The sequence below is a fragment of the Triticum aestivum genome, chromosome 2A (assembly GCF_018294505.1).
Source record: "Triticum aestivum cultivar Chinese Spring chromosome 2A, IWGSC CS RefSeq v2.1, whole genome shotgun sequence".
NCBI classification, from domain to species: Eukaryota; Viridiplantae; Streptophyta; class Magnoliopsida; order Poales; family Poaceae; genus Triticum; species Triticum aestivum.
Window position 1 is genome coordinate 669,452,076 of NC_057797.1, and position 24,772 is coordinate 669,476,847.

The following is a 24,772-nucleotide window of genomic DNA, read 5'->3' on the forward strand; positions in this document are numbered from 1 at the left end:
GTCCCCTACTAAAGTCCTTTTGTCTTCTTCAAAGTATGGCCTTCCTTGGTCATTAACCATGACATCAACTTTATCACTACTTATTGTTTGCATGACTTAACTAATCATTTTTTTAAAGGAGACGACTGCGGAGACGCGCTGCCCCAACTCTACTTCCGCTGCACGGTACTGCGCGTCTAGTGGTAACGATCCGTAATTCATCTCCCGTACCATGTTCCTGGTTGATCTGCATGTAGGGAAAATTTTATATTGCAACCGATGCACCTAACGTAGCCCAACACCTATGCCCTTCGGTTTCTACAGCTAGGCCTCCAAAGGACATGAGAAGGAACATATGTCACCGTGAGCCTATGAATACCGTGCAACGGCCACGTATTGAGCACAAAAGTGTTGGACACGCGATTAAAAATTTCAAAAGGTAAGATGTATTGAGTTGTAGTTAAAGTAAATTTTCAAAGATATGGGATTACGCAACATTATATTTAGAGGCAGGTGACCAGGTGAGTTCATGCAGGAAATTTGGTACATGACAAATTTGATTCAAATTAACAACTAATCATGCCTTTCTCATCTGGATGGGAGTGAGACCTTGTGTTTTCGTGTGATTCTTAGACAACAAGATATCCTTAATGTTACCCCTGAGCCGCACAATCTCCATCTGATGGATGACATTTTTCGCAACCCACCCCTCTTTAAAAAACCCTTAAAAGGAAGGAACTTTCATGGCAGTTTTTTAAAACCGCCCCCTAAACGCAGTAAAAACTGCCACCACCACCCCGTTCGCTTGACATGCTGCTCCTGGCGACCGCTCGCCAAGTATGCATGTCCCAAAATATCTACCGCTTCTCGCGAAAAAAAACCACAATCACGCTAATGTATGTCATGAAAACTATCGATTGCACATAGGCAATTCATCAGATGACAAGTGACAGGTACCATGCACCATGCGTCCATGCGTACGTATGGTTGCATGTGTGCTTGAGTAGTGATGACTGATGAGCCGTCTGTACGTGGTCGCCATGACTACCTTCCGATCCCATCACCAAATATTCTAATTAGGCACTCACGCCTCCCTGTCCGTTGTTAGGCACACATGTTTAGCACGTCATAAGCAGTGGCGGACCAGGAATTGAAGTTAGCCGGGGCGAATATTTACGGTCTAAAAAAATTTCGGTACAAATACAACTCTATTCAATCAAAACTCATAACATTCAACAAAAAAAATATAAAACATGTCTTAAACACTAGTAAACTAACATATCGTGTGCAATCGAAAGATTTTTTCAAGATCAAATGGTAAAAAAATCAGTGTCCTGCTGCCAGTCTACTGTTCCTGTCCAACTAACATGTCCAGTACTGAACATATCAAAGGAGACTAGAAGAACTGAAGAGGATACATGCTGATGATGCTTGTTCTTGGAATCATGTGGTCGCTTCCGGTTGGTTGACCTGACTGTACCATCCGTTGCCACCGCCAGAACCAAAGCTAGAGCCCCAGCCTCAGCTTCAGCTTCTTCAGCAGCTAGCCAAGCTGCCTCTTTATCGGAAATTTCGGAATCCATCAATGCAGGCGGCAGACAGTGAGACAAGAGACAACAGCAGCACGAAGCAGCGGGGCGTGGCGCCGCGGCGGTACCGCACGGAGTGGCGAAGGAGCGGCGGGAACGTCCAACACTGGCGGAGGTCGCGAGGCATCGGCGTGTCGAGTGTCGACGGAGGCGCGGAGCAGCGTGAGGCGGCGTCAGGCGGCGGTGCAGTACCGCTGCAGTGGCTAGGTCGTAAGGGGAATTGGGGAACGACTGGGATCGATTGGGGATTTTTTTGTTTGACGAGCAGACCTGTCGATTGGGCATTTGGGCCTGTAGTAACGTCTAACGCAGCCCAGTTCTGCATTCGAGCCCAAATCTCTTCCTCCCTCAAACTGCTCACGTACCTCTTGGATTGGATAGAGTCATGCGTAAACAGAGAACAACGCCAATGCCGCCGCCACCACCATGAATCGCTTGCCGGAGGAAACGAGGAGGAAGAATATGTAACGGGGGTTCGATTTTTCGCCACCGGCGATCCGGGGCGGCCGCCCCAGCTCGCCCCAATGGTGGGTCCGCCACTGGTCATAAGCACCGCTCGCGCTAGGGCGGTGGTTCAGCGCAGAGGAAACATGGCGGAGCTTCTCGGAACAAACGGACGAATATAACAAAGTCAGGGTAGGCATGCAGAGGGTGATAGGGATACCGTGGTTTTTCAGGAACGCACTACAAATGTTCTCAAGTAAAAGTCTCATCGAAGCCGTTCTATCTAATGATATCCTTTCAGCAGTCCCATTTCTGATGATTTTGCCGAATCATCACCGTCGCGCACGTGTTGCGTGTTGCCTAAATTGCTACTGCCGCCGACGGGGTGCTGCTGCCTCTCGGGCTTCAGTTTCACCTTGTTAAGAAAAGAGTTAATACCACTTCTAGTACATAAACTTGTCCGGTGGGAACAATTTTCATACAAGAACTAAAAAACCTCATAAAAGTAGTACAACAACTTTGCTAACAGAACATTTTAGTCCATTTTCGTCTATTCTGCCGGTGTGTCATCTCCTGCCGTTATAACGTGCTTCTACCGTTGCTGACGTGGAACCGGGCCCGCATGTCAGTATCACAAAGAAAGAATAAACCAAAACAACGAAATAGCGAGCTAAGGGGGTGGTTTCGAACCGGAGACCTCGCGCACAAGTTTTCTTGGAGGTAGCAGCGCGCTAACCAACCCAACATAAGGCAACCATCGATCTAAATTGAGCTGCACATCTTATAGTCTTTGGTCGCGCACGGAACGAGAACACTTCAACCGATCATTGATCGGTATACCTAAAAGAAATACGTACTCCTACTTAATACAAATACTTTTTGTGGGCTAAAGAGCAACTCCAACGGGGCAACCCATTTCGTCCTCCCACATCCGTTTGGGTCGCTGCGGACAAAACCACGGGCCCAACGCATCGCCCATTTTGAAAAACCGTCCGATTCGCGTTCGTGCGGACCCATTTCGGACCCAAAATTGTGCCTGAAATGCGTCGGCAGGGACGCGAAGCGGACGCGCCGCGCGTCCCCTCAGTGTCCGCTGCGGTCCCACTTGGCGGCCGCGCAACTACCGCCCGTCATCTAATTTATGACGACCACCGTCACCGGGCCCACTAGTCAGCCAGTGGAAGCGTTGTTTTTTAACCCACGCGTGCGGGGGAGGGGGCGGCCTCATCCACTTCCGTCCACATCTGGCCCCCACCACCCCCTTCGTGCTTCCTCGCCGGCGACAACCCAAACCCTAGCAATGGGCCTCTTCGGCAACAGCTCCGGCAACGACAAGGGCAAGGGCACCCCCGGCGCCTCATCCTCCCGTGCTCCTCCTCCCCCACCACCGGCGTGTTCCCACTCAGGTCGGCAGCATCTGCACATCCCGGTGCACCAAACATGGTGGCACTAGGAGTACAAGTAGCTGCTGCCTTACCCTGACGTGACGTTGTCGCACCACTGGCACCTTGATCTGTAGCAGATCCCGGTGCCGGTGGTTCCGCGATCACAGCGGGCGCACGACGAGGAAGTGCGCAGGCGCTGGGTGCAGCTCACGCCGACGCAGCAGCGAATGCCCGAGTACGCTGCCGACTCTCCCAACTGGGAGGCCTGGTTTGCCCTCGAACACGACGAGCAACGGCGACGAGGCGTCCACATCAACCCCCAGTTTCCACCGCCGCCCCTTAGGGTAGAGCCGGAGGAAGAGAAGCCGGAGGCGGTGTACCAAGCCACCCTCGAGGAGGCCCTGCAGCACGCGCTGGAGGCGAGTCGACTCGAGGAGGCGCCCACTGGGATGGGCTGGAGCAAGCCCTTTTGTCCGCGGCAGGGGACTCCGTCCAGGCGCCCTTGTTCGTGTCGCCGCCGCCGTCGGCGCCGCCCGTCGTCGAGCTCAAGGCCGAGCCGGAGCCGGAGCGCGATCCAACTCCCACGTGCAAGCGGTCACCACCGTCCCCTGTTGGGGAACGCAGTAATTTCAAAAAAAATCTACGCACACGCAAGATCTATCATGGTGATGCATAGCAACGAGAGGGGAGAGTGTTGTCGACGTACCCTCGTAGACCGAAAGCGGAAGTGTTATGATAATGCGGTTGATGTAGTCGTACGTCTTCACGATCCGACCGATCCTAGTACTGAAAGTACGGCACCTCCGCAATCAGCACACGTTCATCTCAGTGACGTCCCATGAACTATGTTGCCAGCACACGTACATGCACCTCGGCGGGATGACGGGTCTTCTCAATGTTGCCAGCACATAAATATAGCTATGTTAGCTGGCCCGGTTATTTGGTCTCGGTCGTTGAAGATATGCCAGTGGTTCATATATTGAAGCTAGTGAACAGCGGCATCGTGGTCCGGCTCATGTACAAGAAACCCTGGCTCAAACGTGAAGCATACTCTCTCCGGCCCTTTTTAGTTCACATATAAGATTTGTCTGAAGTCAAGCCTCATAATGTTTGATCAACTTTATAGAAAAAGATATCAACATTCATAATGTGAAATTGACATCATTAGATGCGTCATGACTTTATTTTTCATATCGTATAACTTTAGTATTGTAGATGTTGATATTTTTTCATATAAATATGGTCAAATTATAAAGTTTGACTTCGAACAATTCTTATATGCAGAGTAAAAAGGACCGGAGGGAGTACATACTCAAATGGATCACTGAACATATCTTTAGCGGGGAATACAGCTCTCAGTATTTAAGAAAAATTTATGAGTGTAAACTGTGCGTGAATAAACGATTATAAAGGTTGCAGCTCCAATTTGTACAACAAGTGTCTTTTGTCAGGGTGGTTAGCGCGTTGCAGTTTTGGCAAGCAGACTGAGTGCGCGAGGTCTTCGTTCGAAACCGGCTGCATACTATTTTATGGTTTGGTTTATTCTTTTACGTGCGACACTGACAAATGGGGCCGGTTCCATGTCAGCGAACGTTATAACGGCAGGAGATGACACACCGGCAAAATAGACGGAAATGGACTAAAATGTTCTGTTAGCAAAGTTGTTGTAGTACTTTTGTGGGGTTTTTTAGTTCTTGTATGAACTTGTTCCCACCAGGACAAGTTTATGTACTTGAAGTGGTATTAAGAGGGTGTTTGTTTCCATGGACTTATTGGTCTAGGGACTTAAATAAGTTCCTATAAGTCTCATCTAAACCAAACAGAAGGGACTTATAGGGACTTAAAGTGGGCATTTGGGACTTATGAAATAAGACTCTCAAGAAGAAACTTATAGGGACTTATAGTTGTAATATGATCTTATAGAGACTTATAAGTCCCAAGAACCAAACAGGTAGGGACTTTTTAGGGATTTGGGACTTATAAGTTGGGACTAAAAAATTTTTTAGAACTTATGAACCAAACAGGGCCTAACTCTTATGAAAAAGAAACATCAACGAATAAAACATTTTCTAATCTAATTCTAAGAAAAGAGAATAAAACATTTTCTGGGAGCTACATGTTGTGAGGTTCGCAAAGCGAAACTTCGAAAACACCAACAGTTGCGAATGGCATTGGTTTGGCACGTTGTATTTTGTTTCACAAAATCGTGTGGACCCATGTTAAGTAATGATCCCAAATTACTTTATGCTTTTGGATATTCAGTTTTGCCTTTTTTATATCAAGAAAAAAAATAAGCTTTTGGATATTCAGTCTCACCTTTTAAGAAAAATCAAGAAAAAATCAACGGGGAAAAACATTTTCTGACAACTGCGTAGTGAGGTTCACAAAACGAAACTTTGAAAACACCAACAGTTGCGACTAGCACTGATTTGGCATGGATGTATTTTGGTTGACAATATCGTGTGGACCCATGTTAAGTAATGATCCCAAATTACTTTATGCGTTTGGATATTCAGTTTTGCCTTTTTTTAAATCAAGAAAAAAAATAAGCTTTGGATATTCAGTCTTACCTTTTAAAAAAAATCAAGAAAAAATTAATGGGGAAAAACATTTTCTGACAACTGCGTAGTGAGGTTCACAAAACGAAACTTTGAAAACACCAACAGTTGCGACTTGCACTGATTTGGCACGGATGTATTTTGGTTGACAATATCGTGTGGACTTCATGTTAAGATTTTTTAAAGGAATCATGTTATGTTAAGTTTTTTTTGAGACAATTATGTTATCTATACTATTATTAAAAGAGCAAACATGAATTCCTCTAAAACCACACAACAAACTGTACACGGGATAATCACGACTGTCCGATCAAATCAACTTAAACAGATCTGACTGTTTATATTACGCCAATGGTTTATCATTCAGATCAACGATTCAGATCTAATGTTCTGCCAGGCAGACGCCATCGTCTGCCACCGTCCTGGCGCACCGCGTCCCGCAGATCCGTGTCCCGCAGTTCCGCGTCCATGATTTACGGAACGATTCCATCCTAAGCGTTGCCTCGCAGTCCCCTCTGCCGAGCCCTATCGCCTCCACGCAAGCCCAGCGCCCGTCGCACTCTCGGTCCCTCTCTCCGCTGCCCTTGACGTGCGCCTTTCTCCGCCGCCCTCGACAAATCGATCATCTGCATATTTTTTTACAGCAGAGGAAGAAGAGAAATTCCACACAAGGCCTCGGTGGTGGCTGTCGCTGCAACCGCCCCCAATGATGCCCGCGACTCTCGCCTTGGGAGTTCGGTCTACTGGGTCTGGATCCGGGCGGGGGCAGAGGCGGCTCCGGGCCCCGCGGCTCGACAGGAGGAAGAAGGCTTAGTGCGCTACATCCCCGTCAAGGCCTACTTCCTCTCCATCAGGTGAGTTAGAACGCATAGGTGGTTGTATGCTGGGTGTTTGAGGATAGTTCTGCAAGAAAGACCTTGTGGGCTACTGTGTTTTTTCAATCTCTCATCTAACATTGTCGTGGGAGGCCATGGTGATTTGGTGATGAGGAATGAAAAACGACCCTTGTTTGATTTTCTTTATCCAGTCTTTTACAGCATAGGAGCGACTTGGTAAATCCATCCACCTGGTCGCTAAACTACATTGCGCTTTGCTATTCTGAATTCCCATCCACCTGGTCGCTAAACTACATTGCGATTTGCTACTCTGAATTCCCTCCAGAGATCATGGTAAGTAATTTCAGTGTAGCACCATATATTTTGAAGGCCAACAATTATATTTATGTCTGGTCGTTTGTTGAACATGTTGTATGTATATCATGTAACCTCATTTATTTCACGTTTTTGTAGGGCGTTGGAGGGAAGAACGACATATTTTGCTGTCACTATGTGGTTCTCTTCCAATATAGTTCTGCTGTGCTCTTCAATGTATATAATTACGACTGTCCGATCAAATCAATTTAAACAGATCCGACTATTTATATTATGTCAATGGTTTATTATCCAGATCAACGATTCAGATCTAATGTTCTGCCAGGCAGACGCCATCGTCTGCCACCGTTCTGGCGCACCGCGTCCCGCAGATCCGTGTCCCGCAGTTCCGCGTCCATGATTTACGGAACGATTCCATCCTAAGTGTTGCCTCGCAGTCCCCTCCGCCGAGCCCTATCGCCTCCACGCAAGCCCAGCGCCCATCGCACTCTCGGTCCCTCTCTCCGCTGCCCTTGACGTGCGCCTCTCTCCGCCGCCCTCGACAGATCGATCATCTGCATATTTTTTTACAGCAGAGGAAGAAGAGAAATTCCACACAAGGCCTCGGTGGTGGCGGTCGCTGCAACCGCCCCCAATGATGCCCGCGACTCTCACCTTGGGAGTTCGGTCTACTGGGTCTGGATCCGGGAGGGGGCAGAGGCGGCTCCGGGCCCCGCGGCTCGACAGGAGGAAGAGGAGGAAGAAGGCTTAGTGCGCTACATCCCCGTCAAGGCCTACTTCCTCTCCATCAGGTGAGTTAGAACGCATAGGTGGTTGTATGCTGGGTGTTTGAGGATAGTTCTGCAAGAAAGACCTTGTGGGCTACTGTGTTTTTTCAATCTCTCATCTAACATTGTCGTGGGAGGCCATGGTGATTTGGTGATGAGGAATGAAAAACGACCCTTGTTTGATTTTCTTTATCCAATCTTTTACAGCATGGGAGCGACTTGGTAAATCCATCCACCTGATCGCTAAACTACATTGCGCTCTGCTACTCTGAATTCCCTCCAGAGATCATGGTAAGTAATTTCAGTGTAGCACCACATATTTTGAGGGTCAACAATTATATTTATGTTTGGTCGTTTGTTGAACATGTTGTATGTACATCATGTAACCTCATTTATTTCACGTTTTTGTAGGGCGTTGGAGGGAAGAACGACATATTTTGCTGTCACTATGTGGTTCTCTTCCAATATGGTTCTGCTGTGCTCTTCAATGTATATAATCAGGAACCATGCTTTTGGGATGGCTTCTGGAGATGAGGAAAGACGGGTATGTCTATTCTATTCGCGAGCTGGTCCATTATTGTAGAAAACTGCTGGTATGTCCATGCTATTCACGAGCTGGCCGGTTGTTGTGTAATCTACTAAATAGTGTAGTTTTCCTCATTGATTTGTACCTATCTTTCTTCTTTCATTTCCATGTATGTGCACGATCTATCCATTTTTTTATGATAATGATTGCTGATATTTGATAAAGACCATTTTTGAGGATCAAGAGAATTGCTCTGAATTTAATTTGTGTTTGGCCGAACCTTTATATGGCTTCTGGATACTAGCATTCTTAATTGTTTGTACTTCTTAAAATTTACCGTGAAATATGTGCGATGTTGTACAAGGCGCGGTGGGTTATGTGAGTGGCAGTCCATGCATAACAGCATAAGTATATAGGCACCCAGTCATATGGCACCTAGCGCCTAATCCACTTTTATAACACTGAACCTGTATTATATTCTCACATGATGACATTTATTTCACAATTTCCAGATTATGCAGTAGTTGAGAAGCCATCCCAGACAACTTGGATGAAAGGATGTCTTGATTATATAGTTCTTAAAAGTTTAGATACGGATGGAATTCGGATCATTTCAAGTGTTCCTGGTCAAAGCATCGCTCTTGATTATTGCATACGGCAGGTACTGTGATTGAGCAAAGTGAACAAACTATAGTTGTTGCAAGGTTTCAAGTTCTAAGACACTACTTTAATAGGTCGATGATATGGTTGAGGAGTTTACTGAAATCAATCGTATCATGGAGAAGACTGGGGACTTCACAATGAAAAGTAAGAAGCTCTTTCAACTTATGGGCTAGGCTAATTCTAATCTTGCAGATGTTATCATTAGACATGGCCTTTTTCACTGGTATGTAAGTGTTACACTCTCTCCTGCATATTATATATCATATACCATATATTTTAGCAGTGTATGTGTTTTCATTTTCTGGAAAGAAGGAATTTCAATACGCATCATCCCCATGTAATGTGGAGTGTTATGGAAAAGAAGTCATGTAACTGTCAAAAAAATAAGAAGATATAACTTGACATCGTAGCCAGGTAGGACAATATGATATCTATAGACCAGTTCGAGACTCACATGGTACTTCTCTCGGGAAAAATTGAACAGTACTATTTATGTTGTTCAATGAAAAAATTTCCTCGTGCTTTCAAGGAAGTTTGATGTTTTGATCTCCAGATATACAAAATATACAATGCCATAGCTCTTTATGTTTTTAGTGTTTTTATTTACTAGCATTGTGTCCTGCTTTGAGAATCAAAGAACAACAGATGCACACTGAGACTATTACCCCCTGTCGCAGATGTTCCTCCACCCACAACAGCAAAGGCTGCTGCCGTCGCAAGCAAGTGCTGCCCCGCTGTCTCCTCACGTCAAAGACTGAAGCATTGCCGCCGCTGTTTCTTTGCGCACGGCAGACATGCATCGACCCACAATTTTTTTTCACGCGCCGGAGACCCAGAATGTGGAGCTCGACAAATACTTGAAATCCTGGTTTTGGCCATCTACGTGCAGTTCCACCGTTTGTTATGAACAGAAAACTGAGGTGACTTGTGATTTCTGAATCTGCGGAGGGAATTAGAAAAACTTAAGAGGAAGTTGGAGACAGTGTTTAAGTATACTGCCATCAACCTGATCAATATGTTCCTCCTTGCATTTGCTCCATTACATTAACTGTATATCCAGCAATGATGATAGAAGAGATAAATAGTAAACGTACTTGATTTTCATTTGTAGATGCTTTTGACTTTTATAAGTTTCATAAAATATTTTGTCCATCAAACTCTATGTTTCTTATAGACATGAAAAAGGATATGCAACTGTCGAGAGAAGAGAGTGCAGTAACCACTGGAGAGTGGAGACAGTGGAAGAAGGTGGGAACTACATGTTCATTGCAACGCTTTGCTACTTACCATTTGCATGTGGAGGATGCTCCCGGGTGATTGCCAAAGCATGCCAATTACCATTTGCAGGTTAGGCATTTTTACAAATTGTAATAGAAATGGTATGAGTTTCAAGAAGTAGCTGGATATACTTCTTGTTTGTCAGTTTAACGTTTACTAATTTGTAAGTTCAACTGCAGCTACTATGTGAAGTGGCAGCTAGTGAACCAGATCGACAATGGATCAATTAGTAGTGTCGCCATCCTTGGTTCTGAAGCAATTCGTGAGGCGTCTCCTGCCATAACAATCTGGTTCTTACCTGAGTATTGTCTACTAAGACGCCATGTTGCTAGGTAAGTATAAACAGTGGATTATCTCCATTCATGTGTTGCAGCTTCTACCATCCTCCTTTTTTAGCATGTCAGACACTCAGTATACTTATTCATATAGATAGATTTTTTAAGTATAAGAAGCTCATGTTTAGATACTTAATGCTGACATGTGAACCAACAATGCAACATGAACACAATTATTAGTGCATGATACTTTGATCAATAATTTCTCTGTCATCGGTCGTGCACTAATTTAGACATATTCTGTTTTTCTGAAAGCAATTCATCCCAAATTTTCGTCTGAGCCGCATTGCATTTTTATCCTGAATCTCCATCATCATTCATTTTTGCAAAGATTTATTGCATTTATGAGACACATTTACTCCATTTTAATTCAATTTACCATATATTAATCCACTTCAATTAGCAACAAGATCCCAAGCTGAAACTATTGCGGTCTGGGCTGGTATGCGACTCCCATTTTCCCATTATTGATTTTTTTCACAATGGATACATTCGAGCATTGCATTTTAAAGTCAAGTTTTAGCAATTATTTTTTAGCAGAAATGCAGTGATCTATATGCAAACAATCTCTTTGTTTTAGTAATGTTATGGGACATCAGAGAGCAGATGGCATGTCACATCCCCAATAAATGTGTCAATCATACTAAATCATGGATGATTTCTAATTTTGGATATTGAAAGAATGCTATTTTCTCGAGTATAATATGACAATACTCCCTCTGTAAAGAAATATAAGAGCGTTTTGATCATTAGTAGTGATCTAAACACTCTTATATTTCCTTACAGAGGGAGTACTAATTAACTCTTTCTGTTTGTAAGCTATCTTGATATTTCTTAGCTGTTTTGATGTTTCGCTTGGCAGAAAGTATCACTGTAGTACTGCTTGAAAAGACATAAGTGTGGGTGATTGTGGTTTTAAATCAGAGAATTATGGTTTCAAAGTTATTCTTTAAAGGTACTCCCTCTGTCCCATAATATAAGAACGTTTTTCAAGCTATGTTAGCTTGAAAATTTATCTAATATTGTTGGATGGAGGGGGTAATTCATATTTATCTTAAGGTTACTAACATACTTCTTATGAAATTTATTTTTTTCTTCATTATCATATAGGCCAAGATGTTCTCAATATGCTGCATCTGGAACGTCTCCGAAGAGATTAACCATCTGAAGACTCGGTCACCTGGTTTTATTTTAAATGAAGTTGTGTGTGTGAGGGAGTGAGCAATAAATTTGTGCATGAACTAACGACGTTGGTGAGAGTTTAGGTGTTCGTAGAATTGGTTAGGTGAATACCCCAATCTTGTAGTTAGATGGTTGTAACTAACATCTTACACTCTTTTAATGGTGATCAATAGATTGTTGTGTCCATCGGAAGGTAAAACGTGTCAAGAATTGTATGTTGTCGATAATAGACCATCTAGAATTGAACCCCTGTTACTTTGTCCCCATTTATTCGGATGGACAATCCAAACACGAGAGAAAGAAAAAAGGCCACCCAATTGGACCCCCCTACTTCATCATAAGTTTTGGCTGTTCAATTCATATATGGGAAAGAAATGTGGGTGTCTAGGCAGTCCGCTTCATTGAATGCGGTCCACCCCAGACCACTTTATTTCTTTCTCCATTCTTTCTTTTCTCTCTTTCTTCATCCTAACCAATCATATGCATGTGAATGACAATTTGGGGCATGGCCGCGTGGATGGACAAAAACAAACACTTCCGAAAACTGCACAGATGTGCCAGTGGATATATAGGGGCGGGTCATATTTGTTCAGTCTGGTTGTAGATGCTCTTACCCCCTTAGAATGAGAGGTTAGAAAAGAGCGAACCATAACTTCTTAATGATACGTGTGTTGCACGTGCACATTTACTAGTGTTAAATAATAATCCTAAATTACCTTTTGAAAAAGGCTGGTCACAAGCTCAGGTTTGCAGCTTTGATATTGGCCCGCGTTCACGTCAAATCGTTGGCCAGGCCGGCCGGGTGCTAGGCCTCCTTGCAGGCCTTTTGCCTTTTGGTGGACAGCAATGCAAAAGCTGAAGCTGTCCTACAACAGCCCGTCAATTTAATTTTATCTTTTCTGAGTTGTTAAAATCACTAAGCACAATAAATGCCTCAAAAAATTACTCCCCACAGTCCTTTTTACTCTGCATATAAGAATTGTCTGAAGTCAAACTTCATAAAGTTTGACCATATTTATATAAAAAAATGTCAACATCTACCATACTAAAGTTATATAATATAAAATTTTAATTCATGACACATTTACTGATATTGATTTCATATTATGAATGTTGGTATTTTTTTCTATAAAGTTGGTCAAACTTTACGAGGCTTGACTTTAAGCCAGCGAACTAAAAAGGACCGGAGAAAGTACTAAGCATATGTAGGCACAATCTTTCAAAAAAAGATGACATTACTAAGCATAAATCAACTGGAATAAGATGGCACGGCTGGAGCCAAGCAACAAAGCTTTCCGCATGCTAGGTACATCTTCTCCGTCTCTTTGACATATTCGACTCCGAAACACGGAGAAGCCACTAATCAAATAAGAGGTAAAGTTTATTTTTCACTTATGTTATACATGTGTGTTGAAAGTACGAGTGATGGCAGATCCAAACAATCTCGACCGTCTATCCACACTATGTGATGGTCGAAAACATCCCAATGTTAAGCACCAAGCCATCAACCATATTGAGCGCACATGCATCTCACTAATCAATTGAATATCCCTCCCATGCAACCAACTCCGGTCGCTCCTCCGCGCGGGTTGCCGCCTGCCGCATTCCGTCCCCGCAGACGCCGCTTGTTCTTGTACTCCCATCGTACGCTTGATGTCAATGGTGCACGAAGCAGCGAGGGTTGTGCGGCGAAGAAGTGGTAGAAGAATGACCGGGTGGGGCTGCTGTCGAAGACGAACCTTCCAGCGTCGGTACCTGTCTCCCCCCCCCCCACCCCCCTCGATCTCTCGATCGAGCAAAGGCGTGAGCCGACGATCTAGATCGAGCAGGTCAACACCTGATCTTTGATTTGGTTCGTGATCCATCTCAGCTGATTTCTTCTCTAGAAAATAACTTAGAACATCAAAAACTGCATTTTGAAATGTTCATGCAAACTGAATTTGATCGATCCCGCATTCATGAAAATTTATGAATAGGACAATGGTTCGTGTTTTCTTCTAGACGTCTGCTGTATCAAATCCCTCTGAACATCCATACACTTGTTAGATTTCAAAACAAGGCCATGATAGTTGGCATTCCCGCTTCAGGTATGAGCTCAACTCAATCAGGGCCGGCCCTGGGGTATGGGCGGTGGGGCGGCGGCCCAGGGCCCAGACGAGAAGGGGGCCCATGATAGAGTATACATATATACTATAGCCTAGCAAAAAATAGGTAAAAGGAATACGAAAGAAAAGAAATTATACGGGCTAGGCCCATCAGATAGCTAGCTAGCTATCACGGTCGATTAGCCAACGCGAAGCGTCAGACGCCGCTAGTTGCCAGGCAAGACGCCAAGACTGCCCGTTTTCCTTCGTAGGTTCATCGACCTTCGTCGGCCTCCTCGCTTCGGCGCCTTGCCGCGTCGCCCTCGCCTCGGCCGCTGGCCCGCCGCTGGAGCTGCACGCACCATCCGCAGTCCGGCCATCCGGCATCCGGCAAGGCGGCAGCGCGGCAATACCTATACATCTGGCTACTTGACCGAGTGCAAACAATCTGAAGTCTGCAACACTGTCCGGCTGTCCATAATCCCTGAAATTCTGCAATTCAATTCTACTTTTGAACGTTTCGATCCATGTTCCTCGGTTCCTGTCCATCTCTCCCAACCCTAATTTGACAATTTTAGTAGTTTATTTTATTCTTTATTTAGTATGTACGTATTCAACTATACAAACATGATTCATCCTCCTATGCATGAAGTTTCAAAATTTTCTAATACAATCTATCAATTTTTTGTCATTTTATGTACATGTCTAGGGTTTCAATCATCCCGTGTATAAATTCCTAATTCTTTTCTTCATGATTTTAGGACATTAGCCTGCCATGTTACCTCAGAAGAAGCAATTGTCGGGTGCTGAAAAAAGGAGAAAAAAGAAAGAAAGTGATCTGAAAATCCTACCACTGAAGGATATCTTGAACAATGTTGGTCTTGATTGTGCCCTTAATGACTTTGCATCAAGAAATGCCCGAAGAAACTTTTTTGAAGCACTGGAGTATTATTGTTGTCGATGGAGTCAGTCTAGTTTGGTTCTTATTTGAGGTAATCATGTCATGTTAGTTTCATTTTGTGGTCTTTTTTGTATTATTGTTGTTGATGGAGTCAGTTCAGATTTGGTTATTATTGTTCTCGATGGAGTCATTTGAATTATTGTAGTCAAATTTTAAACCAAAAATGTGTGATTGAAAATTAGTCTTAATGAGTTATATATAAATCACTCATACACATACATATATATAGTCTTAGGACATAGGGCCCCATGTCGTCGACTTCGCCTAGAGCCTCCCAAAACACAGGGCCGGCCCTGAACTCAATCATCTCCCATTAGTCTTCTTTCTTGCTATCCATGTCTTAAAAGAGTACACGGTTTGGACCCCTCTGCAAAATGAATTTTCAGAACTCAAATACAGGTGTTCAAGTTGCGATTCCAATGTGCAATTCCGATTTGTATTTTCTCATGCTGCATCATCATCCCCTTTTGTTTGCGCTTAGAGTTGGGACATTTATTCTCACTGGCTGTATACTTCTAAGTCTGCTAGATTATAGCCCAGTTAAGCTAATTCTGCCAGTTGCATTTGATTGAAAATAAAATCAAATAGCATGAGCAATTTGCAATGCATATTTATTTGAAAAGTTTGGTTGTATTTGGGAGCGGCCTATTGTTTAGTATCAACGGATGCAATAACAACAATTCGAATTTTGAATGAGAATAATCTCGATGCAGTACGTCAGAAGTTTAATTCTTTACCAGACACGCTGCAAAAATTGGAAGGTTACACAATTAACACAGCAGGGATGCCACAAAATAGATCCAGAAGGATTTCAAGAAATAATCGGCAGCAGTATCCAGGTTTAGGAATAAATTGCATCATCCAAATCGTACAGCTAACAAGTAGGATCAAGCAAGCAGCCAAGCAATTCAAGCGCAAGCAATGAACATAAATGAAATCAGAGAAGGAATAGTAAGATCATTGCCAAACAAGCAACTCAAGCACAAGATTTACCCGAAAGTTCATTTATTCATTACTTAGATGTTACTGTACCAGCAACTTCGTAAACCAAACACGTAACAGTGACTCGATAGTTCATTAAACCAACATAGGACTGATGCGAACAATGAAACAGTTCAAATGAAACGGACACAACGAACGACCAAGCATAAACCAGCAGGTCCAACGCCAGGGCAATTACTGACCACCACGGAGGCGGAGCACAAGGTGGAGGGTGGACTCCTTCTGAATGTTGTAGTCCGCAAGGGTGCGGCCATCCTCCAGCTGCTTGCCGGCGAAGATCAGGCGCTGCTGGTCCGGGGGAATGCCCTCCTTGTCCTGGATCTTGGCCTTGACATTGTCAATGGTGTCAGACGACTCCACCTCAAGTGTGATGGTCTTGCCGGTGAGGGTCTTCACGAAGATCTGCATGCCACCACGCAGACGCAGGACAAGGTGGAGGGTGGACTCCTTCTGGATGTTGTAGTCCGCGAGGGTGCGGCCATCCTCCAGCTGCTTGCCTGCGAAGATAAGGCGCTGCTGGTCCGGGGGAATGCCCTCCTTGTCCTGGATCTTGGCCTTGACGTTGTCGATGGTGTCAGAAGACTCCACCTCAAGCGTGATGGTCTTGCCGGTGAGGGTCTTGACGAAGATCTGCATGCCTCCCCGAAGGCGGAGGACAAGGTGAAGGGTGGACTCCTTCTGGATGTTGTAGTCAGCAAGGGTACGGCCATCCTCCAGCTGCTTGCCAGCAAAGATAAGGCGCTGCTGGTCCGGGGGAATGCCCTCCTTGTCCTGGATCTTGGCCTTGACATTGTCAATGGTGTCAGACGACTCCACCTCAAGTGTGACGGTCTTGCCGGTGAGGGTCTTCACGAAGATCTGCATGCCACCACGCAGACGCAGGACAAGGTGGAGGGTGGACTCCTTCTGGATGTTGTAGTCAGCGAGGGTGCGACCATCCTCCAGCTGCTTGCCAGCAAAGATGAGGCGCTGCTGGTCCGGAGGAATGCCCTCCTTGTCCTGGATCTTGGCCTTGACGTTGTCAATGGTGTCGGAGCTCTCAACCTCAAGGGTGATGGTCTTGCCAGTGAGGGTCTTGACGAAGATCTGCATGCCACCACGCAGCCGCAGGACAAGGTGGAGGGTGGACTCCTTCTGGATGTTGTAGTCAGCAAGGGTGCGGCCATCCTCCAGCTGCTTGCCAGCAAAGATAAGGCGCTGCTGGTCCGGGGGAATGCCCTCCTTGTCCTGGATCTTGGCCTTGACGTTGTCGATGGTGTCGGAGCTCTCAACCTCGAGGGTGATGGTCTTGCCGGTGAGGGTCTTCACAAAGATCTGCATCTGCAGAGAAGAATCCCAAAACAGAATGGTTAGGGTCAAGAAGCAGACCAAGCAAACTAATATGACAATTACTAAAACATAGATAAGCTTCTATATCATGCCGTAGAGATTAAACAAACAGGAGAAACATTTTTTTTCACTTAAGAGAAACTAACATACGGTAGGTGCATGCTCATGACCACAAAAAAACGAAAATTATGATTCCACGTAGCTGTCAGACATTATTTAGCTCATCTTTTTCCAAGAAAAATCAAACTACAGACGGTAGATAATAAACAAACGACAGCAGTATATTTTCTTCATTGAAGAGCACCTAACAGACGGTACGTGCGTGCAGATCAATTATGTCAAGGATTCCACATAGCTGTCATATATCAAGCAAAGGAAGAAGCCTAGCTTTTTCAGAGGAAAATCAATTAACAATCCTAGACCTAGGTTAGGACTATCTCGTTAGAACAAGAAATATGATAACGAGCTACAGATCAGGCAGATTATGCGGCTACCACTTAATTCAATCATAAAGAGTTATGCGAATCTTTCACGCAGGAGCAGACGAACTAGTAGACAAATCATGCATACGAGCCTACACGGCTTAATAAGGAATTAATTGACCGAGAGCACGAACAGATCTGCCCCTTCAATCTATCAATCTACACGCAAAAATCCCTAAGAATTCGCCAGAGCTTCGCAGACCTAACACGCGCGAATAGATCGGACAACAAGAATCGTTCGCGCAGCATCAGATCGGAGCAAAAACCGACGAAATTTCCACAATACTTCACCTCCAACCATCTAATCAACGCGGATCTAGACGATACGGGGAGAGGGGAAGCAAACGCCGTACCTTGAGGCGGCGGGGGAGGAGGATTCGACGAGCCTGGGGTCGATCGGAGACGAGATTGGCTGGGGATTCGTTGGTTCCGTTCCTGGGAGCTGCGGTGAGGATTGGAGGGAGGGGGGCAGTATTTATTTATGCTGGGTGGAGAAGGATTAGGAATCCCGTGCCGTGACGGTTCTGTCCGTTGGGCGCGTACGTGTGGTGCTCGTCTCCGCCACGCGATCCCCACGAAGTATCCGACGGGCGCGGGAGGGTTCGAGAGAGGACGGTCGTCTACCTCGCGGGGCAGGCACAGCCTCTTTTTCTGTTTTCTGTTTTCATTTTTTGCTTTTTTTTTGTAATTTTGTTTATACACTTTAAAAAGAACTCTGCACAAAAAACTTTTCAAAAATGTTGAACAATTATCTGAAAAATGTAGAATGTGTATATATAAATCGTTGATCATGTATTAAAAAAATGACATAAATTCTTGATCATCTATATAAAAATGTTAATCAAACATTTAAAAAAAACCTTAAACAAGTATTTGAAATATGTTAATCAATCATGTGGGAAATGTTAAAATGTGTATAGGAAAATGTTGGCAATGTATTCAAAAATGATCAAAAAATATGATCATGTATATAAAAATGCTAATAGAGCATTTGAAAAAAAATATTGAATAAATATTTGAAATTTTTTAATAAATCATTTTAACAATGTTAAATGTGTATAAATTTTTTTTTGACCATGTATTGAAAAGCGATGAATTGTTTTGATCATATATATAAAAAGTGTTAATCAAGCATTTAAGAAAATGTTGAACAAGTGTTTGAATAATGTTAATCAAGTGTTTGGATAGTTTTAAATGTGTATAGAAATTTTTTTACCATGCATTAAAAAAGGTAATCTTTTTATCTGAAAACTATTAATCAAGCAATTTAAAATCTATAGAAAAAATGTTGACCATGTATTGAAAAAGTGTTGATATTGTATATGAAAAATGTTATCAAGCATTTAAAATTGTTAAAATGTGTATATAAAAAATGTTGACCATATACTCCCTCAGTTTCTTTTTAGTCTGCATATAAGATTTGGGTAAAGTAAACTTTGACTAAGTTTATAGGAAAAAAATATCGAGATTCACAATATGAAATTAATATTATTAGATGCATCATGGAATTTATTTTCATACCATATAGCTTTAGTATTGTAGATGTTAATATTTTTTTCTACAAAGTCTGACTTTGACCAAATCGTATATGCAGACTAAAAAGAAGTGGAGGGAGTATTAAAAAAATTGTTAAATTTTTTTGTAAAAATACTAAACGTGTATTAGAAAAATATTAGTGACATATACAAAAAAACCAAAAAAGAAACAAGAATAAACCAAAGAAAAATAAAAAAAATAAAAACAAAGAAACAAATGCAAAAATAATGAAACACGGAGAGAAAAAGAAAAGATACAAAAGAAAACTAAAAAGAAAAAAAAAGATGAAAACAGAAGAAAATGGAGAAAAATAAAAAAGGTAAAATGGAGAAAGAAACGAAGAAAACCCGATGAAAAACAAAGGAAAACAAACAACAAAAAGCCCGGAAAAATAATGAAAACCCGTCTGTTTTTCTTATAAGTAGGTTGTGCCCTAGTATTCAACACGAACACGGTGCTTACCCAGTGGTTAGCTTCGCTACTACCCCATCGAGGGGACGCAGGTTCGAATCCTAGGTCGAAACCCTCGTGCGCTCCCTCCCGTTGCTGTAGCATTCGACGTGAGGGTTCCTTCTGCCTTGCTTAATGCGAGATACAACGCTTGCGGTTAGGCACCCCTCACGCCATCAGATGGATCATTTAGGCCGTGTCAGTGAGGCGTATGGCTCACTGATCCATCTCCATCTCCACTTCTCCACTGCTATTAAACAATCCAACACGATCTTTCTTAAGTGTACCCCACAATTACCCCCAGCACACCAGCCGCTCCATTCACCACCGCAGGGTTAGTCCCATGAATCTAGCAATTTCCATTGACTGATCGTGCTTCACTAGAAGACTAGGGAAGCCTTCCCTCCAACTATTGATTCTCCTAGCCCAATCGCGCAGGGCCCTCTCTGCCTTCCGTCGCCATCGCGCCAACACCTCGCGCCACTCCACCATGCAGCCGCCTCCATGCACCATCGACGTAGCGGGCGCCCAGGAGGCTGCCCTGCCCCCTCGCAGTGTGCCAGAAGTCCGCCAGATCGCCGGTGCCCACGAACCCGCCCAACACCCGTGCGGCCGCCCCCGCCCTGCACGGACCCCGGACCAGGTGTAATTCTTCCCTGCACTCAACATTACAGTTTTCAGAACAAAAAATCAAACATTAGGCGTACAGAAAAGGTAACATCGTAAAAGTAAGACATGCAGATGCCGTGCAATTGCAAACACGGGCTACCATACCAAGGGCACAGGAATGATACATCACGCCAGTCTACAGCACAATGATTAATTTTACATCTCTAATTACCGATTTCTATGTGGAACATACTGCTTATCTTCTTACACACACGAAACAAAACTGCTTATCCCCTTACACAGACGACACAAAACTGCTTATCTCCTTACAATATACGGAGTACATGCTTCTAATAATTTAATGACATGAATGTTCACATGAAGGCGACGGTACGTCGTCTCCAAATCGTGCGGGGCCGTGCACCCCATTTCAAGATATAAGCAATGACCAACCATTGGGTAAGTATCAACAACCACTTCCTACTTTCTTCTACTGTTTCTGCTGTTGCTTGTGTGCTGACTCACGCTATGTGTTTATACAGGCCCAAGCACCCCATTTGAGGATATAAGAAACAACCAATCATTGGGTGACTATCATCGACCAGATCCTACTTTCTGCTACTGTTTTTGCTGTTGCTTGTCTGCTAACTTGTAGTACTTATTTAAACAGACCTAAAGAATTGAAGAGGCAGAGGATATTCTTAAAAGACACCGTATTATGCACGTCGGTATTTACCTTCCCAAGCCAGTATTCTCACATGGCTAGCTCGATGTTGCATTGTCAAGGGGAGTGTCGAGAGAGACAACACGGATTTTGGCCAAGCCAAACCAGGAGGTCGATAAATCCGGGAAAATTACCAAGAACATTGTCTATAGAGATGTTTTGGATAGATGAGGCAGGTGCACTATTCTATTATTGTATCTATATAACTATTTCCGAGCCTAACAATTTTCTCTTATTTTGTTTGCAGGTTTTTATCAGAACGCCACACATAATAAGCATGAAAGAAGAATTGTGTCGATTTGACCTCCAACTCTGTATGCCGGAGTCGTTTATTTGTGTTATCTAAAAGAGCATTGTCATATCAATTGTCCCGAAATGAAGAAGTGCAAATTTATGATCGCTGGAATTTGCAATATTTCATCACTTCTGTCAATGATCCCAGCAGATTTCCCTGTTCTGATAATGATGCGAATGGGTTATGTTTTAGTACTATATCTGATTTAGGTATACAACTGGTTATTTATAATAAGAAAACTGAAGAACACTTGGATTACATGGTTTCATGTTTTAGCAGGCTTGCTTCTTGTTAATGCCGAGTGTTATTACTACTATATTACACATACGCCCAAGATAGAAGTTGGCTTTACCAGCAAAATTTAAGCTGGCTGGAATCATTGTCACAAAAAATGAAATATTGCAAATAAAGCACAACAGCAAACATGATATTGCAAATTTGGCTGAAATTACTAGCATATATCTTGTCACTGGAAAGTTCCCTGACCACACATGAGCATCAATAATAATAAAACATAAGTGCCAAACTCACCTTGATGGTTTCTTCATAAAATGGTAACCTATGATGTCAGACTCACATTCTTCAAACAACCAGAAGCACTTCTCTGGCCCCTCCTGTCCAACACGGCCACTAAGGGTACATTACTTAACTAACTTGCAAGAAAAAGGATACAAGAATTATATTTCTATAGAGAAAGGTAAACTTTCGGTATATAAATAGGTATAAAAGAAAGCACACAAAAAATCGAAGAAACATTCTGAAGAAACAAGGGAAGCGTGTATTAAGAGCAGACTGCAAAGAGATGGGTATACCTTTTAATACAAGGGCTCAAAGCAATCAACATCATGTGTTTTTCATATTTCCCCATTACTTGCATCACAAAAAAAATCTTCACAATTGAAAATAAAGTATGCATATGTCAAACTATACAAGCTGAAATATACAGACTGCAGAATGAATGCACCGATTTGACGGGGACGAGCAAGCGTCGGGGGCAGAGAGACTAACCTGGACCAGGACGAGCGAGGAGAAGCACAGGGGGAGGGTCCCGAGCAGCAGCACAGCACGCAGAGGTCATCGTGGTCGTCCTAATCAAGATGGAGGTCGCGAGCAGCAACTGCTCCTGGTCCTGACCGAAACGAACATGGAAATCAAGATGGGGTCAGAGGGCAGAGCATCCGGATCGAGGGGAGGAAGAGATGGGACCGGACCTTCATGGCGTCCCGAGCAGGGGGGAGGGAAGTTCGTGGCGCGGCGTCGCTGGCGACCATGTCGAGCATGAGAGGCCCGCCATCGCCAGGAGGAGGGGGCGAGTGCATCACCACGAGGGAAGGCCCCGACGTCGCCGGTGAGCATGCCGAGCTCGAGCGCCCCTCCGCACCAGAGGAGGGAGGGCACCGGCGTCACCGAATAGGAAGAAGGGGTGGGCAGAGCAGGGGCTTGTGCGCCCGCCGGCGGTGCTGATGAAGGGGAGGGGCAGGGCAGAGCAGGGGCATGCGCGTCCGCCGGCATCACTGACGAAGGGGAGGGGCGGCCACCAAAGAGCTCGGGCTGTGGATGGGGATCGCGAGATTAGGAGGAGGGAGTGAGCGAAGAATGGGGAAGAGTCTGTGTGAGGGGCGGTGGAAGGTTGACTGGGATTTTTTTTAATGACGCCGCCGCCCCGACGCCGCCGCCCCGACCCCCGCCGGACTCCACCCCCGCCGCCCCCGCGCCCCCGTTGCGGTGCCGTCGCCGTTCTCTTCACCGACCTCGCCCCTCGCGCCGCGGCTTCGTGCTCCGGCTACTCCCGCCCCTTGCTTGCCCACATATGGCGGGGAAGGTGCCCGGGTCCCCCGCTCGCCGTCTCCTCCGACTCCTCCAAGCCCCTCGCATCCTCCTCGACCGGCAGCGGCGCCGACCCCGACGAGGAGCCCGTCCTGCCCCTCCTCCAGGAACTCGCAGTAAGTTCGATTTGCAATGCACTACTCCAAATCCTGGTCAAGTAGTTGCTGTTGATTCCCACAAAAAAAGTAGTTGCTGTTTATGTAGTCTGAATTTAGAGTGGAATCCTGCAGTTGATGTAGTCCAGTATGTCAGATTTGATTTAGTCTGAATTTAGAGCTGCGTGTAGTGCCAAACTGGATGATGTAGTGCTCTGAATTTAGAGGTTTATGTAGTGCCAAACTGGATGTAGTGCCAAATTTTGCAGTATGTAGACTCTATTTTGAAATTCAGAGATAATGAAAAGATCAAGCTAAGATTAATACCAGATCAAACTGAATAGTGGAGTACTGCTCACTGAAAAAAGTGGAGTATTCACTCAAATTTTTGTACCTCGGTTTAAGTTACTGAATTTGCAAGCACTGTTCAGAGTAGATTTTTGGTTGAATTACAGTGCTTTCAATCAATTTGCAACATTTGTCACTGTCAGATCATCACAAGCTAGAATTCCATCAAAGTGAGTAATACTTTCACTATCCTAATGCTTTATAAATGCAGAGAAGATGCTCATTTTTTTGTAACCTGTAGATGCCATGCTTAATTTTTTGGTAAAGCTAGAATTCCATATATTGTCTGCTTGTGTGATGCACTGCTGTTGTATATTCCAGTGCCCGTGATCTGTTTCATAGTACTACTATTACATTAATATACTGTAAAATGTTGTTTTGTTCAACAAAAAGTAGTTTCTTAAGACAGTCGTTTTGTCTTTTAATGATCCTCTGTTTATTCGTCCTTTAAGCATGTTATTTTTTGGAGTGTCCATGGAAATATGAGCAGAGTAACTAAACGTCTAAGCATACAGTAACTGATGCCTCACTCTTGAATGCCCTAGATCTGTTCAGAAGGGCCAGTGTTAGCAACTTGTTACCGAATTCATAATATTTCTCGCAGCTGGTAGGGGGTTTGTACCACACGGAGCAGATGAGCTTGGATCGGAGCTAAGATAATCAGTTTGCTGGCTTTTGTCTCTGACCATCGTGTCGTGATGATTTTGCAGGGACCCCGAGAGGCCCTTGAGTTTGCCGGAATGTCGATTAACTTCCGTTCCGGCAAATTCGGGTACTCCATATGTCCTATTTTCAGCAAAGGTCATGCTGAAATTTTTCATAAATTTTAGCATGACTTTGCTAAAAATAGGACATATGGGGTACTTGCGACTAATGCATGGGCTGGGGTATCTTAGTACTTAGTTAAGTAGGATCAACTGCCCCGCCATTCTTGCTGCATTAAACCATAGGTGGCAATAGAGCCAAGTGATTAGGCCCAACTTAGAATTCTCCTTAGCATCGATAAACCCTAGATGATAAACCCAACATAGGTGGCAATAGAGCCAAGTGATTAGTGCCAAGTGATTAGGCCCAACCTAGGGTGCCTCGGCATCGATAAACCCTAAATGATGAAAACTTAACCTAGCATTTTAGGGTGCCTCGGCGTCGACAAACCCTAAATGATGAAACCTT

The 24,772-nt window shown here is 44.2% G+C and overlaps 2 protein-coding genes and 1 long non-coding RNA gene across 28 annotated transcripts; 1 reads left to right on the forward strand and 2 right to left on the reverse strand.

The window, feature by feature from the left end:
* The first annotated feature begins 6,357 nt into the window (after positions 1 to 6,357).
* LOC123190091 (uncharacterized) lies at positions 6,358 to 12,049 on the forward strand. 14 transcript variants are annotated; one of them, XR_006496163.1, is made up of 9 exons: positions 6,361 to 7,124; positions 7,245 to 7,897; positions 8,081 to 8,164; positions 8,285 to 8,417; positions 8,912 to 9,060; positions 9,134 to 10,409; positions 10,520 to 10,672; positions 11,538 to 11,630; positions 11,786 to 12,049. It is a non-coding gene; the product is annotated as an uncharacterized lncRNA (long non-coding RNA). The 14 variants fall into 14 exon arrangements; XR_006496160.1 differs by having other exon boundaries at positions 6,361 to 6,809; positions 6,983 to 7,124; positions 7,245 to 7,322; positions 7,402 to 7,897; positions 10,520 to 12,049; XR_006496157.1 differs by having other exon boundaries at positions 6,358 to 7,124; positions 10,520 to 11,630.
* Positions 12,050 to 15,890: 3,841 nt separating this feature from the next.
* On the reverse strand, positions 15,891 to 18,384 carry LOC123190093 (polyubiquitin). The gene is made up of 2 exons (XM_044602668.1): positions 18,069 to 18,384; positions 15,891 to 17,224 (listed from the first exon to the last, which is right to left on the reverse strand). Exon 2 carries the CDS (start codon positions 17,222 to 17,224, stop codon positions 16,079 to 16,081), a length of 1,146 nt encoding a protein of 381 aa, XP_044458603.1. The 5' UTR covers positions 18,069 to 18,384; the 3' UTR covers positions 15,891 to 16,078.
* Positions 18,385 to 19,954: 1,570 nt separating this feature from the next.
* On the reverse strand, positions 19,955 to 23,367 carry LOC123190094 (uncharacterized). Of its 13 annotated transcripts, none has more exons than XR_006496176.1 (5): positions 22,541 to 23,363; positions 22,338 to 22,458; positions 22,142 to 22,218; positions 21,861 to 21,943; positions 19,955 to 20,357 (listed from the first exon to the last, which is right to left on the reverse strand). XR_006496176.1 is itself a non-coding variant. In XM_044602670.1 (5 exons), the coding sequence occupies exons 1-5, from the start codon at positions 22,646 to 22,648 to the stop codon at positions 20,123 to 20,125; spliced, it is 615 nt and encodes a 204-aa protein (XP_044458605.1). In that variant the 5' UTR covers positions 22,649 to 23,367; the 3' UTR covers positions 19,955 to 20,122. The 13 variants fall into 13 exon arrangements, 2 of the variants coding, with proteins under 2 accessions (XP_044458605.1, XP_044458604.1); XR_006496168.1 differs by having other exon boundaries at positions 21,861 to 21,959; XR_006496170.1 differs by having other exon boundaries at positions 21,861 to 21,978.
* Between the last annotated feature and the right edge of the window lie 1,405 nt (positions 23,368 to 24,772).

What these genes read in the sequence shown, in the direction of transcription:
- LOC123190093 (XM_044602668.1), bottom strand. Translation starts at nt 17,224, where the DNA reads ATGCAGATCTTTGTGAAGACCCTCACCGGCAAGACCATCACCCTCGAG.
- LOC123190094 (XM_044602669.1), bottom strand. Translation starts at nt 22,648, where the DNA reads ATGCACTCGCCCCCTCCTCCTGGCGATGGCGGGCCTCTCATGCTCGAC. An exon ending in TTGAGCCCTTGTATTAAAAG is followed by an intron (nt 21,960 to 22,141) that starts GTATACCCATCT and finishes ATGTACCCTTAG; the next exon opens with TGGCCGTGTTGGACAGGAGG. An exon ending in TTTATGAAGAAACCATCAAG is followed by an intron (nt 20,358 to 21,860) that starts GTGAGTTTGGCA and finishes TGTTGAGTGCAG; the next exon opens with GGAAGAATTACACCTGGTCC.